Genomic DNA, 17,692 nt, shown 5'->3' on the forward strand with positions numbered 1-17,692 from the left:
TGTGAAACTATTATTTTTCATATTAATGAGATTTGGTGCATAAGATAGAAAAGAATTCTTTGGGTTTATTTGGTTGATTCTTTCTAATAATACAAATATTAATGATCTTCACTTTTGAGGAGCATAATACAATGAAAGGAATATTCTTCCTCCTTTAGTTAAAAGACACGTAAACGTTCTATAAGAATCATGCAAACTATTGTCTCTTTCTGAACCCTTCTTTCTTTATGAGCCATTAAATTTGTGGTTTTCCTAATCACCCCAATAATTAATTTAGGTTATATACTTAGTTTATGCCTCCATTAATCTCTTACTTTGAAGTCATCAAAACATTTAAATTGGTAATTGTGACTATTAAATTTTAAAACACAATATCTCAAACACGATAATGGACAATAAATATCCTAACGAACTTCTAAGTCAAAATATTTTTTCAATGTTGAAATGTTTAACATTCACATGTTAAACATATTGTGATCAATTAATAGGTACAGTGTATTTGTGCTAAATATTTTTAGTTGGTGATATATTCATATATATTATTTAGCACAACTTGTTATTATCATTAGTTATATACCTCAACATAATTCTTAGGTGTCAATCTTTTCATTATAAAAGTTTAGGTTAGAAAAATATTATCCATCATTCAAGGTCAGAAAATAATATACCAGTTTTAATTAAAAAATATGATATAATTTCCTATCATCTTTCAATGAGTCAATTTCTGTTCACTCATACAAACTTCAGTTTATCTTTCATTTTCAATTTAAATTTAATATATATATATATATAGAGACCACATTTAATGATATACTGTTAATGTTTTTCCTCCATTTATAAGACTACATCAAATTTTATAATTAAAGTAGTAAGCTGGTAAGAAATAATTTCAATAATTTTTTTACTACAAATATCTATTTAGTCTGAAGTATCTATTTAGTTCAAAGTACGAAAACCAACTTCGTATTATACTGCAGAAATATAAAATATATTTAACCCTTATTTTACTTACTTGCCGTAAATTTATTACTGACGGGTTTTTTTATAAATGTTAAACAGGGTTAGTTTGGACATTTCACATCCCCATTGGAATTGAACTTGAATCCAATAGTGCATAATAAAATAGTGCAGAAAAAAAAACAAGATTCTTTCTTCCTCCACTCTCACATGGTGCAGAAAAAAGTCTAAATTCTAATTAATTTTGAATTATATAATCTAAAATATATTTTTAAATTTTGAATTACGTAATCTAAAATAAATATAGTTCCATGTTATATCATCTAGAATGCATTTCTATATTATACATCTAAAATATATATTTCTAGATTATACAATCTAAAATATATTTCCATAACACCATGGACAATTTTGATATTTTCTACAGTTATGGAGGTACATGAAAAAACTATGAGGGTACTGAAAGAAAGAGTCAAAACAAGATTGATGGCCCGAAGGAATAACCATATCTGCATTAAACAACATTCATTGTGATACAATGTTAATTTCAATTATATTTTGGAAAAAAAATCTAAAACTATGTTGGAAAAGATACCTCCATTAAAGTGGTCATTCAAGTTGTCCCAATTTATTCCATATCCATTATCAGATTCCAGAAATCTTTTTGTCCATTTTGTTCTCTCATTTCAAGGTTTTGGTGAAGTCCTAACAAGTAAATAACAGTGCTTCATACCCAACTCAGTGGATTTTTACTACTTGTCTCTTCTTTTATATACATACAATAATGTCTTGGATAGTGTATTAACAGGAGTGCAGTTCATAGATATACCAATAAACCATTTGGATATATATCTAATCAAATTAGCAACTAGATTATATCTTCAACATGGCACACATATAACATAAAAGCTACCACACATACAGGGGAAGAAGTAATCACTGGGATGAGACAATGTATCCTTTGCCTGAAAATACTGTTGTTTCATTTGGTCCCCAGTACAAAAATGAAGAGTAGGTTCTTTAATTTGCTGAAATTTCCACTGGTACTCCTGGAGTAGGTTCTACAACCTTTGCATCTGGTAATTCTTTTGATAAAAGTTCCTGCATTCATAATTGTTCCAAAGATAGAATCATTTAGCATACAACAATAACTGTTCCAGTGATTAATTCTGTGACAAGTGCTACAATCGTGCCACTGCAAGTTGGGTAGAAGGAATGTCAATGAGGTGGTGGAGATAACCAATATTTTGGTGTATTTTGATGGTTTTGTAGCTGCAGTTTGCAGTGCTTGGCATTCCAATACGAGCACGGTGCTAGCTGGAATAGGATGTCTATCTATTGTTTTTGGGGTGTTTGTTCATCTCTTTATTCTTGAAGATTCTTAATGTGGTTTGGTTTATGTAAAAGGGTTGGGATACCCCTTTTGTATCCCTCTTAATTTAATTTCATTATTTGCTGATCAAAAAAAAAAAACAATAACTGTTTATTTGAATAACTTTTACATAAACTTATTGAGAAACTTCTATTTGTCTATCTTATTTCCTTCCGTCCTTAAAGAAAATTGTATTCAAACAAATGCTTAGTCAATTACTTTATTTTCTAAGTAACAATAACTCATAGTTAGAGAAACACCATCTTCTTTCTTTCTGTTTTAATTTTTTTTTTCAAAAAACTGAATGTAAAATGACAATGGATTTGCTGTATGTATGTGAGCCTGTGATGGACCTTGAGTTAGACGACAGACACAAAAAGGGAATTAATCTGTGAAGGATGAAGATGGCAGGAATGAGGTAAAGTTAAAAAGGTTAGAAAATGCTGCGAATAAACATGTCCACTCTGTTCTGTTATAAGATGACATTTTTCCTGTTAGTAAGATAACCCTTCTGATATTCACCCTCTCTAGACAATCAAAGAAGAGTGATTCATTCCAAAAGTTTCTTATAGATCGAGTTTACTATCAGCATTACCCCCAATCAGGCTTCTGTCTCTAGCAATGATCGAGCATGATGAAAAAACTTAAAAGTAGATAAAGCCAGTTGATGATTGAACAGAAGAGCTAGAAAGATAAAAGAGCACACAATGTGACAAGATTCATTGTGTAAGGGTTCCTCCAAAGGACTTGTATAGAACCAAACAACCATAAAAAGTCACCCACAAACAAGCTTTTTGTTTCTTGAGGAAATGAGCTAGCTGGAAAGGAGAAGGTAAAGATGACCAAGCTAGTAGACAATTGAACAAAATCTAGAAAATTAAGAGGTTGATATCAAGGCTCCCAATATTGGGATCTCTATTTCCATTGTCTTGTAAACAATCACCACTGTCATTGTTTGCCATCATCGTTGAGGTTGCCACAACAAATAGGGTTGTTGGGACCTCTTGACCACTAAGGCGTGGTTACATCTCATATGTCTCCAATTTGGTTCTTTCGAAAAACAGTTATTTTTTACAATGAAACACAAGGCGGAAGGGTTAGTATATAGGTATAAAACTAGATTGGTTACAAAGAGGTATACTCAAACTTATGGAATTGACTGCGAGAGACTTTTTCTTGCTCTAGCAACTCATTTTGGATGGGACTTATACTGGTTGGATGTGAAGAATATCTTTCTTCATGGAGTTTCAGAAGAAGTGTACATGGAGATTCCTTCTGGATTTGAAACTTACCTAGGAAGGAATAAGGTATGCCTCCTAAAGAAGGTCTTATATGATCTTAAACAATTTCCATGAGCACAATTTGGAAGATTTACAAAAACAATAGTTTCCTTTAAAGAAGGTCTTATATGATCTTAAACAATTTCCATGAGCACAATTTGGAAGATTTACAAAAACAGTAGTTTCCTTTAGATATAAGCAAAGCCAAGGAGATCATATCTTATTCATAAAGTACTTTGTTATAAGTAAACTAACACTATTGTTGGTCTATTTAAATGACATGATAATTGCAGGAGATGATGAAACAAAGAAATTAACTTCAAAGGAAAAATTGCAGTCCAATTTGAAATGACAGACTTGAGAAAACTTAAGTATTTCCCAGGTCTTTATCGATAAAGCACTCCATTATAGGTAAACTTACACTTCTGTTGGTCTGTGTAGATGACATGTTAATTACAGAAGATGATGAAACAGAAAATTTGACTTTAAAGAAAAAAATTAGTGGCTCGATTTGAAATTAAAGACTTGGAAAAACTTAAGCACTTCTTTGGAATAGAGGTTGCTTATTCAAAAAGATGAGATTTTCATCTCCCAAGGAAAAGATGTACTTGATCTCCTCAAAGATATAGACAAGTTGGGATGTAGAACCTCAGGAGTTCTTATGGAACAAAATTATAGAATTGGAAGTGAATAGAGTTCTCCTCTAGAAAAAAAAAACTAATATCAGAGATTGTTAGGAAAAAACTTATTTATTTATCACACACGACACGAGACCAAACATTGCTTAATGAGTACGTGTGGTAAGTCAGCTTATGCCTGATCATGTAACTTAACCTTGAAAAATTTTCAACAAATATCTTAATAAGTGGGTTTTATGCTTAATTCAACCTCACAAAACCAACCGAGGAATGAACATCTCAAGCGTGTGATTAGATATTATGGGTGATCTAACAGGAATTCGATGTGTGGGACTAGATACTTGTCGAGTGGTTTGATAACAACCCTACAACGAGCAACACGATAGGTCTAACAAACCTTGCTAAGATGGGCTTTGATACCATATTAGTAAGTGGATTTATACCTAACTTAACCTCAAAAAATCGGTGAGATTTGCACTCCACTTATATATTATGATTTGACCATATTCCTACTGGATGTGGGATCTCCAACAGGTTTATTCTCTAAGAAGACTACACACCATAGAGGACTACACTGATGCTTGATTGGGCAGCATTAGTTACTGATAGGGTTTAGGGTTTAGGGTTTAGGGTTTAGGGTTTAGGGTTTAGGGTTTAGGGTAACTTAGTTACATTGTGTAGTTAAAAACAAAATGTTGTGGCAAGGAGTAGTGTTATTTATAACTTATAAGGCTATAGCTAAGGGCATTTGTGAAATGTTGTGGCTGATGAGAATCCTTGAGGATTTATGAACCCTACTATTACAGCTATGTTGCTACAATAAGGCAGCAATAAGAATAACAAAATCTAGCACGGACCACACTAAATATGTGGAAATTGATTGGAATTTTTTCACGGAAAAGGTTAATGAAAGAGTTATTTATGTCGTTCATTCCAACTACACAAAGTGGCTGATATTCTCACCAAACGGATTCTTAAACGTAAGCATTAGCTTCGTGTGAGCAAGTTTGCCATGACACATATATCTATGCACCAACTCGAGGAGGGTTCAAATTTGGTAGAAGAATTTGTCTCAATACATTAGAACTATTCTAGAGCAATAAATCTGAATTAAACCAGTCATATATGTTTAGAACTAGGTGCATTTATTTCATTTATTCTCTCCTGATTTTTTGGAGATTTGTTTTTTCTATTTATTTCCATATTTGTAGAATAATCAATCATTTAATTCTGCAGAAATACCCTATGTGATATTATTCTGAATACTTGAGAAGAGTAAAATATTTTGTCTATTCCTAAAAGAAGAAGCTAACCTTGAATGATTCGACTGTTCCTTCACCGCTAACTAAGCTTGCAAGAAGCCCTTTGCTATCTAGGTCTCCATTTTTCATTGGCACAATGAACCTATGGAACAAGGAAAGAACATTTATGTTAAGAAGAATATGAAATATTGTTACACTTCTAACAAGAAAATATAAAAGGTCAAAACCACTAAATTGATTTAAGTTCAAATGTACTCTTCCAAAGGAACCAAAATTATAGGGAAGGTTACCAAAATGACTTCTTTTAAAAACAATTTCAATTTAGGAACAATTAACCCTTTAACTGCCTAACAATATTCAATGAGGGGCTAAGGAGAAAATACTAACAAATGTAATTTGCATTAGTGATTTATTGTCCCTAAATTGGAAATTCTTTTTACCTAGAATAGAATTTCCTGTTTCCCAGCTCCCAAAAGTTTATTCAAGCAAATACTTTGTTTGAATGTTCCTATTTCTATGTAAATGTAGTCATTTCAGCTCTAGTATTAGAAGTTATCAAGGAAATATGGATGTAAATATTGTACGATTATTGCATCATAAATATAGATTTGGTTGTAGGAAATCCTTAAAATTAAGGGATTGGGCTCCCCAAAACCGTGACAAGGAGTGGGAAAGGAGACAACATAAGAAAGGGAGGACAGGCACACATAGCTGCTGAAACTAAGAAAGAAAACAAAGGAGAATTGATTCAACCCAATCAAGATGAAATAGAGAAAATGAGATTGTTCCTCAACAAATTTGATAAACCAATAGGTACTTGTTCTCTAGCATATTCATAATAAGGCGTGTTTGGAAATTTTCCTTTAGCTGTTGGATTTAATGTCTCATATAGATTCTATAACGAATATTTGATATGAAATATTCTCATCTCTATTCGATGTGGGATCTCCAACACCTATCATGTAATGTTGTTTTTATAACAATGTTTGTATGTTCCAAGACAAGCATTCAGAGAGGATGATTGGACATGCTAGAGAATGAAATAGCCTCTATTATTTGGATAACTCAAATCTTCCCTCAAAACTACACAATTACAGTAGAAATTTTTCCTCTTCCTCTGATTTAATAAAGACCAACTGAGAGAAGGTCCTTCTACAACATTGTTATCTTGGTCATCCATCCTTTAGAGTCATAAAATTGTTATTTATTCCCCTTTATAATAAATTAGATGTGGAGAGTCTTCATTGTAAAGTATGTGAACTTGTTAAACACAAGAGTGTACCTTTTCCAGTCAGTAATAAAATGAGCACTTCTCCCTTCTATTTAATTCTTATTGATGTTTGGGGTCCCTCAAATATCTCGAATGTATTTGGCTCTTGTTGGTTCATTACCTTGTACTAGGGTTACATGGGTGTTCTTTCTAAAGCAAAAATCTGAAGACAACTCTGCTGTTAGTCAAGGTGATATTATCTCTATCGGCTACTTATGGTTTGGAACTTGCAACAATTTGATGCGAGAAATGTCTTCCTTCATGGGGCACTTGAAGAGGAGATTTACAAGGAATTTCCCCTGGATACAGTGGGAAAATTGCTACCAATAGTGTTTGCAAGCTGAAAAAGGCATCGTACGGACCAAAACAATCACCACGAGCATGGTTTGGAAGGTTTACTAAAGTTATGATAGGTTTGGGCTTCAAACAAAGCCAAGGAGACCACACTTTGCTAAACATTAAGGGAAAGAGTGCTAATAGTCCTTCGAGTTTATGCTGATGATATTATAGTGATTGGAAATTACGACAAAAAGAAGGAATACTTGAAACAGAGACTAGTCCTAGAATTTGAACTAAAAGAGCTTGGAAGACTAAAGTACTTCCTAGGGATTGAAATACTACTCTAGCCAAGGAATTTTTATATCTTAGCAAAAAATAATTGATTTGCTAGCAAAAACTGGAAAAATTAAATGCAAACCACTATCCACTCCAATGAATACTAATCATAAATTATGTAGAGCTGAAGAGGAACCAACACTAGACTAGTCTACCTCGCTCAAACCTAACTAGACATTGCCCATTCAGTGAGTGTCATAAGCCAATTCATGCATGAACTGGAGGAATCCCATCTTCAAGCTGCTTTTAGAACTTTGTAGTACCTTGAAGGGAAACCATGGAAAGGGAATATTGTTCAAAAGGAATGGAAGATTGAATATTGAAGCCTACACTGATGTTGATTATGCAGGTTCTCTTGTTCATAAAAGATTAACAAATGGATATTGTACTTTCTTAGTTGGGAACTTAGTGACATGGAGGAGCAAAAGAACAAAATGCGGTTGCAAGATTAATTTGGAGGGTTTCATGAAGCTCTCCTGTCACAATAAGTCAAAAATAGACATTGCACACAATCTCATTCAGAAAGACAAGATAAAGCATATTGAAATAGATAGACACTTCATTAAGGGAAAATTACACAAAGGTCTAGTATGATACATTTCTTCCCAGCAGCAGGTGGTTGATGTGATAACAAAAGGACTCAATAGCTCAAGCTTCCACAACCTCATAAGCAAGTTGGGAATGGAGGATATCTATTCCTCAGCTTGAGGGGGTGTCAAAATATGGATGCAAATTTGTACATTTATAGTATATTTGGTGGGACAAAATCCCTAAAATTAAGGAGTTTTGGATTAGGAGTTTATTTGGTATATTTGGTCCTAATATAGAGTCTTTATTCAAGCTATTCATTTTCTTTATTTCAGGAGATTTATTTCCTTTAGTTAGGTTTACGTTTTTCCTTTAAATACTCATGTATTGTTTTTGTATCGGAATCAAGGAAAAAATTTCCACATTTATTGCCTTCTGCCTGTACTTTTTGTCACGGTTAAACAATTTTGTCTCCTTCAGTATATTCCGCGAACGAATTGTTTTGGGTCTGTTATAGTGACATAATAAAATGAAGAGCTCTTTTATTGTTATGCTGCTAGTAAATACAAAAGTTTACTTGGCTTGAAGCAGCTTTGCAAGTTTCACTGCATCTTCTTGTCCTGAAACCAAGGTAAAATTGGGCAAAAGTTGTTTTATGACTGGTGTTATCACAATATCTGCCTTTTCCTTCTCAATGTAACTTTGATTGTATACACAGTGGGGTTCGTAGTAGAGAGACAATTGGCCTTGTGGGGATGTAACAAGGTACCTATGACACAAGCAACACAAAGCCATCAAATTTTGTTAAATTGCATTTTAATGAAAATACAAAAGAATAGTACATCAATAAATAAGGTGGATACAAAACCTAAAACACAGATAAGAGAAAAATATGATAGAAAAGGTTTGACAGTATTTACCCATTCTCAGGACGTTGCCAAGGAGGTCCAAGAATTGGTCCAGCTGTAGCCTTAATATTGACCTTGGAACCATAATTTGTTTCAATATCAGAGCTCTGCCCAGGTTCTAAATATGTAACCTGAAAATAACTGAAACTATGTGAAAACATGAGTGGTAAACTAATTATACAATTATAAGTAAATTAGTGTATGCTATTTGTTGACAGGATATTGTGAAGAGCAGAATTAAGGTAGGTGATTGTCATGTAAAGAACATCCAAATGAAGTATTGGGGAAAAGAAGGCACAACTATTGAAGCAGTGGATGGAAAGAGGAGAAAAGCACCTCTATGCACAGTGAATAAATTCACTGTCACACAAAACGTTGTTAAGAAGTATGCACAGACAGGAAGAGGAGTTTTCAATCCTATGAGGTGGATGATTGGGTCTCCATAGAAAACACAGTATGGTACAAATATACCAAATTGGCTGCTGAATTTTATGAGCCTCACCAAGATGAGAAGATGTTAGGAACAATGGCCTATCAGTTGAAGTTTCCTCTACATTCAACAAATCATCCTATTTTTCATAGGCATGTAGTTGAACTTGGTCTAACTCTTCTTAACCATACCTCTGCCTTGACAGTTTTGGGACTTTGCCTTTGCCACAGCAATATATCTCCTTAATAGACTTCAACAACCTCTCTTAACTTTGATGTCCCTTATTTTGTTCTATTTAAACAGTCACTTTCTCTTAACTTCTTGTTTTCCCTTTCTTAGACCATACAATAAACACGAACTTGAAAACACGTCTCATGAGGGCACTTTTCTAGGATACTCAACCTCTCACAAAGGATACAAATGTCTTTCTAGGATTCTCTCTAGTGTGTTTGAGATATAAAATGAGAAAAAGGGTGCAAAAAGGCCTAATTTATTTACAAGTTGATTAAATATTCAAACAAGGGATATATGCTTTGTTATGATATAATTAAAGATCTGAAACAATAAGTTTTTCATTCAAATGTTCAAGGTTTAGGTTCCAGTACTTTGTCTTGGTATTGAGTCTTGGCATTGAATATGAATACTAAGCAAGAGCTTTTGTACCAACAGTTCTCATATCAGGTCCTTCAAAGTGTAATAAATCGTGGACATATCAATGGAGGCTCTCTTTTGGAACAATTTAAACCACCTCAGTATGATATAATAATTTAATTAAGTACATAAAATCACTGTATCATTCAAAAATCTTTAACCAACATCTCTGAGCAATCAAACTACATAGATTGGATATATCAATATGAAGTAATTAAGCCAAAGGTTCAAATTCAAATACACACATAGGAGTTTTCATGAGCCAAAGAAAAGAAAAGTAGGGAAAAAAAAGAAAATATACTAACATTTCTGAAAAGAGGATCCAACAAGCCTTTGGCATTAGGGGTTGCTATAACTCTAATATTTGGGAATTTCTGAGAGAAGGGCTTTAATGTCTTCAAGTGGCAGTGATCATCAAGGCTTTGAGTAATAAGTAAGCAACTGATTTCCGGAAGATCACTGAGCTGCACTACAGAAGCATACAGTTATAGCCAGATCACGAGTTTCCGCAAGGTGGAGTTAAAGAACAACACAACACACAGGCATAACAAAGAGGTAACACAATCAACTAGTAACTAGTTAGCATCCATCAAAAGATACCTGGAATTGCTTTAACACTTTCTTAGCAGCATCATATAGCCAAGGAATTCCAAAATCCAAGTTACCAACCAAAATTGGATCGACCAATATGTTTGTCCCACCCACACTCCAGAGCCAACTGTTTCCCTAAATCCAACACTTAACCCATGTCAAGGAAAGGGAAAAGTACCAAGCTTAAAACAAGCCAAAATTTAGTTTAAATTTGAAGAAGCAAATCTGTAGTATCACAAATAACTACAAAATATTACATTATTTTCAATTTATTTCTTCTATTCAAAGATTTACACAAAAAATTTGGAAACAATAATGTAGGGCATGTTTGATTCTCTTACAACTTTTTGGCTTTAAGACAATTCTACATTACTCAACAATCAACTTCTCATCCAACATCTATCAAGTTTTGAAAACTATTTCCAAAACAAGTATTTAAAAAACAAAATCAGAAACAACTGATAGATGTCTTTTCATTTTCTCATGTTTCCATCTTGTTAAACTTCTCTCTCAAATCCATAATCTACTCTGCGCCCAGCCCCACCATTCACCAACCGCCTAAACAACTTTACTTGGCAGCGTTTTGAAAACTTAAAACAGTTTTAAAAACAGAAATCAAACACACCCTTTTGGGATAAGTGAAGGAACACTGTCTTGTCTCAAACCTGGGACTCATAGATGGTATTGTAATAAGCTGGTGTATTGCCACTGCTCAACCATTCGACCAGGTTGAGGACAGACAATGCTAGTTTTCCACAAATCTTTTCAAGACAAAAAAAAATAAAGCAAAAATGCATTACAAGAGCCATAATAATACTATGGTTGGACTAAAAAAGAAAAAAATGAGCAAAAAATAACAATTTAAAAATTATAATTTTCTCCATAATATAAAAAATTTCAAACTTTTGTAACTCCTTTTCTCTTTAGTTGTGCATACACAGGTAAAAAATGTCACCTCTAAATATGTGAGTTTGAAGACATCAGCAGCAGAGAAAGTGGAGCCAACTGCGTTCTCTTCTGAGACAACAGCAGAAACAACACTACCCCACCTGCAAATAAACCTCATCATTGATTAAATATTCCTCCAATCTTAAACTACAAAGACAGAGAGAAAACCGATCAGGAAGAAAAAACTGACCTTGAAGTTGAAGTATTGGAACTAGTGCAGATTGAAGTGCTTGAAACCAAACGGGTAGATAAAGAAAAGGGTTGTAACAAGGGTCTTCTTCTTCTGGGGTAACAGGGTTTGTTGAACACAAGAGAATTGCAGTTGCACTGTAACGTGGCCATTGTTGAACCGTTGTTGCTTCACCCACCACCCGCTAAGTTTGTCTGTTATTAATCATACTTAGTTACTATTTTTTTTTCTTCAATAGTTTTTTTTTTCATTTATTATCATCATAATCTTTTTCAATTTTTTCAAACTTTCAAAACGATTTCAATTTGATAGATTTTTTACAAGTGAGTTAATATATTCTTTATGTTAAATTAATGATAGTTAAATTAATGATAATATGTGACATAAACCGTCAATAACATATCATTATCAAAGTTGATTTATTAATAAAATTAAGATATGACCCGAACAACTAAAAATAAGATGTTACCATCGTTAACATAAATTAAATATTAAAATTTCACATTCATTCATTTTAGAAAAATAAATCAAATTCAAAATATTTAAAATAATAGAACGAAATTAAAAATATATTAAAATAAAATAAGTTATTAATTTTACTATTATTATCATGGTGGTCCCCTAGCTTACTAATTCATTTGTGATAATTTATAAATTAATTTTGTTCGTATTATAAAACTCCACTAGTTTTTATACATAAAATTATTGTAAATAATAAAACTCTCCATTCAACTCAATTATTTAATATAATTACTTTGAGAGATAAAATCAAAATTACTAATTAAAGTAAGATAATTTTATTAAAGAATCTAGGTAAGAAAGAATAAAAGGAATATGAGTAGCACGAGTTTTTCTGTAAAGTAAGAGATTAATTTTAGAATTATAAAGTGAAGGATAATATTATATATAAATAATAAAATATGTAGTTAATTTTATACCACATCATAAGTAACTTTTTAATTAATAAGAGCATAAACTTTGAACTTTATTTTTAAAGGTAAAATAATTATTTTAGAACAGTTAAATAAACGAATGTGTAATGTGTGATCCTAAGTATGGCACGTGTCACATGGCTACGCGGTACTTTAGCTTCAATCACATAAATTGGTTTAATGAATTTTTTAAGTGGGTAATTGATTGTGTTGTTCTTGTTTAATTGATTGAGTTTGTGTATTCTTATTCGAATCATAAATGTTAATTTTTACAATCCTATGCATTAAATTCATATTGAATAATGAACATTTTTTTAAGATAAAAATCATTGTTGAATCCTTAAATTCTTAGACTAATTATGTAATTTAATTTAGGTAATAAGTTTTTTAGTTTGCCTTTACCTATTAAGTTCGGATATGGCTGTTAAATAGTGTACGACATGTATTAGTGAAATATTCAATTCAAAAAATCTTTCTTTTGTCTTTAAGAATTATAACAAAATTTCATCACAAATTGAAACAAGACAAATGTGATTTCTAAATACTCAAACTTTTGGCATAAATTTCAATTGTGGTTATAAAAATAAAGAAGATATCCTATATATAATTAGAAATATTAGATTATATATGTATTATTAGGAATGATTTTATTTAATCTCGTATCATATCTTTATACAATGTGAAATATTTTAAAGTTGTTAACTTTTCTTTAAATTAATTTCAACTAAAGTGGTTTTTTCAATGAAGATGATTAAGAAAGGTACAAAATATTTTAAATGAATTATATTCTCTTTTCACCTTTTGGATTTAAAATAGATGAATTAGGTTTATTTTTGTTATATTTGACTAACCTTGTTCATAGATGATTTTGAATACATAAATTTTGATTGTCAATTTATATAATACATAATGATGTAATATATAGATTCATGTTTCCGTGTCCTATATTTTAGAAATTATATGTCTCAAAGTGTCTGTGTTGTGTTACGTAAGCCTGGACTTGTTTCGCAAGTTTTTCGAACTAATTTGTCATGTCAAACTTGTTTTAATCTGACATCCTATCCTAAAAATATGTCCATAATAAAATATAAAAGATTAAAAATACTCTTAAAATAAAAGATACCAAAATAATTGATATCTTTCTTCAAAAGTACCTATGCTCATATATGATTCCAATACTTTTTTTCTTCACATTTAATTATTTCACATCACGTTCTTTTTATAAAATTTATGTTAGGCATCATTATGGGACCTGACATCTCAAATAAGCTGACATCCAGACTCCATCAATCATATGCCATCACATGAAATGTAGTATAAAAGAGAAAAAAAGAACAAAACAAACATGGGGAACCAAACCAAACCCATGCAAACAAATACAAAGAAAACTCCCTAGATCAGCCTAAGCAAAACAATACATAGGGAGTTTATACCTATTATGGAAAAAATCTAAAAAAATGTTAGATAGCATAATTCCATACCAAACATATCCAAGCTTACTACTCAACCCTAAAAAAAAGTCTATCGCGCAATGGTTTCTCTCTAAAAATATGAAAAACTTTAAACTCAATATCTTTACAAGAAGACAAACATTTATTCCAACTCATGCAGATAGACGAGGGAATGAGATGCCTTACATTAATTGGAAAAGAATCTCTTCCCTTTTGTCATCCCAAACAAACATTTTCTCTCTCTCTATAGTGATATCTTGAAAGAAAGTTTTCTTTCCCATTTTTTGGGACTATATGGTATAAAATTGACTATTTTATTACCCTGAGGCAAGGGTAACTCATCTCCTGAAGGGATCTTCTCATGCCAAACAAAATCATTCTCATGTACAAACTTTCTGAGCACTTCAGAAGCATCTTGAATTTGATTCTGGTATAGAGATTTCCAAGGATCTTCTCCTGGTATCTTCTTTTTAACATTAGTCAACACAGAACAAAGAACACCAATAGCAACTCCTATCTGACCACAATCCTTCAGGCTTTCTGCAAGATATTGCTGACCTTTCAACTCATGTAAACACTTGCAGAAATACATAAATTCCTGTATACATAAGGGTACCTTGAGAATTTCTCAATACCATAATGGAAGATCAAAATGGAAAAACAAACAAAATGATTAACTAGAATAGCCAAAAAAGGACAACGTCTTAATAAGAAATTGTTCATCAACAAAAATCTTTGGATAGAGTATCTGAGATAAGTTATGCTTGACAAGTAACATTACTATTTCACTCCTACAAATACAATCTTCTTCTTTGTCACCATAACAAGAATATCAAGGTTCACTAGTTCCATTCACCTCCTATTCTTTCTGACCAGTAAGGATCAGGGGAAAAAAGAGTTTAAAATGAATTCAGGATAAATGGAAAACAGACCATGTGTAAGCAATTAAACATACTGCATATTGTTATTTTGACATAGTTAAAGATACTAGGGTGTCTTTGGATACAAACTTACAAGAGCTTTTGAGAGCTTCTCTACTGAAAAAACACTCTATTTCCAAGAGAGAAGCTCTTTTAGTTTGTTCCCAAACACACACCTAGGTCAGAAATTGCATCAACTGAAACTCTATAATGAGATAGAAGGAACGCAATAAGCTTATATATAGCAGGTTGGGTAGCTATGCATACCAATAAGCGTGGTGAAATGTCTTTGCACTGTGTGACAACGGTATGAAAAATTCCAATAGCTTCTTCGAGAAAAAGTGTGACACCATGATGCAACTTTGCCAGTAGACTTGAAGAAGTACCTTTCTCTTCAGCCTTCCTTGTAGTTACTGCCTATACAGTTGCTACACATTCGTTATTTAAAACCAAAATACATAATGAACTTTATGCTTAGAAACTGGGATAAACAATATGATTTCTGTCAGAAATGATATAGTTAAGATTCATGATATGGCAGCATGCAACTTGAGACAAAAATGAAACAACACAGAAAAGTACATAACACCAACCTGGGCCTCAGCTAAGCAAATGAGACTCATAATGGTGGATACTGCAGCAAGAGCTTCAGGGGGCTTTTCCGGTGGCAATTTAGGCTGTAAGGGGGGCAGAACCTCTTGCGCTAGATGATGATAAATGCCTGCAGCTTGTCTGAAAATGGTGGTGGATTGAACCAAATCTGCAGAACAAAAATGAAGGCATGTACAAACATATTCAACTGGACAAGTTCATCATATGAAATTGTATTTTGAGTTTCTCAACACGTACCAGTTGATAGAACTTCTAAAGCCCTCTCACGCAGGATACCAGCACAAAGAAAAAGGGTCATACCAAGCTCAAATTGCAAATTATCAATTTGAAAAAATTTAGGGCCCGTGAAATTGAAGAAAGAAGATGTGCTCAGGGAACTACTCCAGCGTATCTTAAGAGCCACTGTCCATTGAGCCATTTGGATTCGTTTATTGGTGCTTGCTACATCAGCATAGGAAAACAATTTTTCCAGTAATGGCAGATACTGCTCTATTTTGTGAATATCCTGATGCAGACAAAAAAAATTATTGACAGAAAATGAGAACAATTTGTCAATATTAATTGAAATTTGACCATTTACTGAATATTGGGTATAAACCTTAATTGGTCACACACAAAAATACCATTTCACAGTTCATTGTCATTTCATATTGAACTCATAAAATACTGATAAAGAAAGTTCAGACATCTAGACATCTATTTTTTCCTTCAATTTCCACAAGGTTGATGCTAGCTAACATTCACTTACCAAAAGAAGAAAGACAATTTAACAAAATTAAAGCTGAAGGACAAAGAGAAGATACAAGAAAAATGGTAGTAAGGAGCTGATACAGACAGCACAGCCTAAACAGTTACCTGTTCATAGCGAGATTCCAACCCTCCAGACATTTCTTTTGCAATAGCTTTTGTGATGAAGCTGCTCTCATTAATGGAATCTTCAATCGCTTTACGCTTTGAGCTTAATTCCTTAAGATATTCAAGTGTTACAGTATCACGGGCAGAATATGCATCCTCAAACACTATCTGATAGCATGAAAATCTATAATTAGTGCTACTAAGTAACAATGGTGAAATCATCATTCCTGATACAATACATAAACCACTACTTTTAAAAGGCAAAAATTAACCCAAAATCTAACATGCTCTAACTCTAAACCAACAAATGCACAGACCATCTAAACAAATAACTACTTCCAGTGACAAAGCTACAAGCATGTTGTCTACACCTAAAGTTCAATTCTTTTAGGTGAACATGAAATTTAAGGTGAGCTAGGTAGGTCTCAGGGATTTACTAGAGACAGAACATGCCTTAAGACTAAAAAAGTGCTTATAGAAATACTTACAAAATTCTACCAACGAGATCATTATATCAATTGTGGGATTAGTACTCACCTTGCACACAATTGTTGAATCTTTTACTGGCAGTGTTTATATAGAAAAGATTATTTATGTTGAGGTATACAATTTAAGTGAGCATTTCAACAATGAAAACTTAAATTTGTTTTGAAACATTCATACTAAACCTATTTTGTTCAGAGGTCAAAACGATATAACAATATACAGTTCCTAAAAGTATAGATACACTGTGTACGATCATCTTATACCATAAGACACTGTGAAGGAAAGTTCCATCAGATTTAAGATTATAATCCTCTCTTATATTTTCCAAATACCCCAAACAATCAAAAACCAGAAATTCAAAAAATTTACAATAGCCCTTTTAGCCAAAATACCTTCTTAGTTTTCAGCTTTGATGGCTGTACAAAATGCAGCATCATTTTCAACCCCTTAAACTCTGTACACCACCACAATGATCCAGTCGAAAACTCGAAAAATTGTTGAATTTCCACAAGCACTTGCCTTTCCCCAATTCTCTAACCGCATTTATGGGAAAAAGGTAGAAAATTTTAATTAATTAAAAAAGAAACAAAAAGGCTGCAGTGAAAACACGAATGCTAGAGCATGGTCAGAGAGTCCCAATTGCATTAGGGTTTTAACAGAGTCTGAAACTTTTCAGAAGAAATGTGCAAACCCAGAAGCCAAAAACTGATCATGAAAAAAATCAGAGAAGTGAGGATGTGGAAGTGAAGTTCAACATGTATTCTATTTATGTTATTATAAAATTATTTTTTAACAT

The 17,692-nt window shown here is 32.4% G+C and overlaps 2 protein-coding genes across 2 annotated transcripts; both read right to left on the reverse strand.

Moving 5' to 3' along the window:
* Positions 1 to 1,683: 1,683 nt before the first annotated feature.
* LOC137806252 (uncharacterized) lies at positions 1,684 to 11,880 on the reverse strand. Its single transcript, XM_068606256.1, has 8 exons — positions 11,641 to 11,880; positions 11,458 to 11,551; positions 10,512 to 10,637; positions 10,217 to 10,375; positions 8,843 to 8,961; positions 8,500 to 8,691; positions 5,561 to 5,651; positions 1,684 to 2,058 (listed from the first exon to the last, which is right to left on the reverse strand). The coding sequence occupies exons 1-8, from the start codon at positions 11,790 to 11,792 to the stop codon at positions 1,978 to 1,980; spliced, it is 1,014 nt and encodes a 337-aa protein (XP_068462357.1). The 5' UTR covers positions 11,793 to 11,880; the 3' UTR covers positions 1,684 to 1,977.
* Positions 11,881 to 14,107: 2,227 nt separating this feature from the next.
* Positions 14,108 to 17,674, reverse strand: LOC137806253 (uncharacterized). Its single transcript, XM_068606257.1, has 6 exons — positions 17,289 to 17,674; positions 16,411 to 16,578; positions 15,793 to 16,060; positions 15,537 to 15,703; positions 15,211 to 15,360; positions 14,108 to 14,621 (listed from the first exon to the last, which is right to left on the reverse strand). Exons 1-6 carry the CDS (start codon positions 17,331 to 17,333, stop codon positions 14,268 to 14,270), a joined length of 1,152 nt encoding a protein of 383 aa, XP_068462358.1. The 5' UTR covers positions 17,334 to 17,674; the 3' UTR covers positions 14,108 to 14,267.
* Between the last annotated feature and the right edge of the window lie 18 nt (positions 17,675 to 17,692).

Source organism: Phaseolus vulgaris, chromosome 3 (genome assembly GCF_000499845.2).
Source record: "Phaseolus vulgaris cultivar G19833 chromosome 3, P. vulgaris v2.0, whole genome shotgun sequence".
Classification (NCBI taxonomy): Eukaryota; Viridiplantae; Streptophyta; class Magnoliopsida; order Fabales; family Fabaceae; genus Phaseolus; species Phaseolus vulgaris.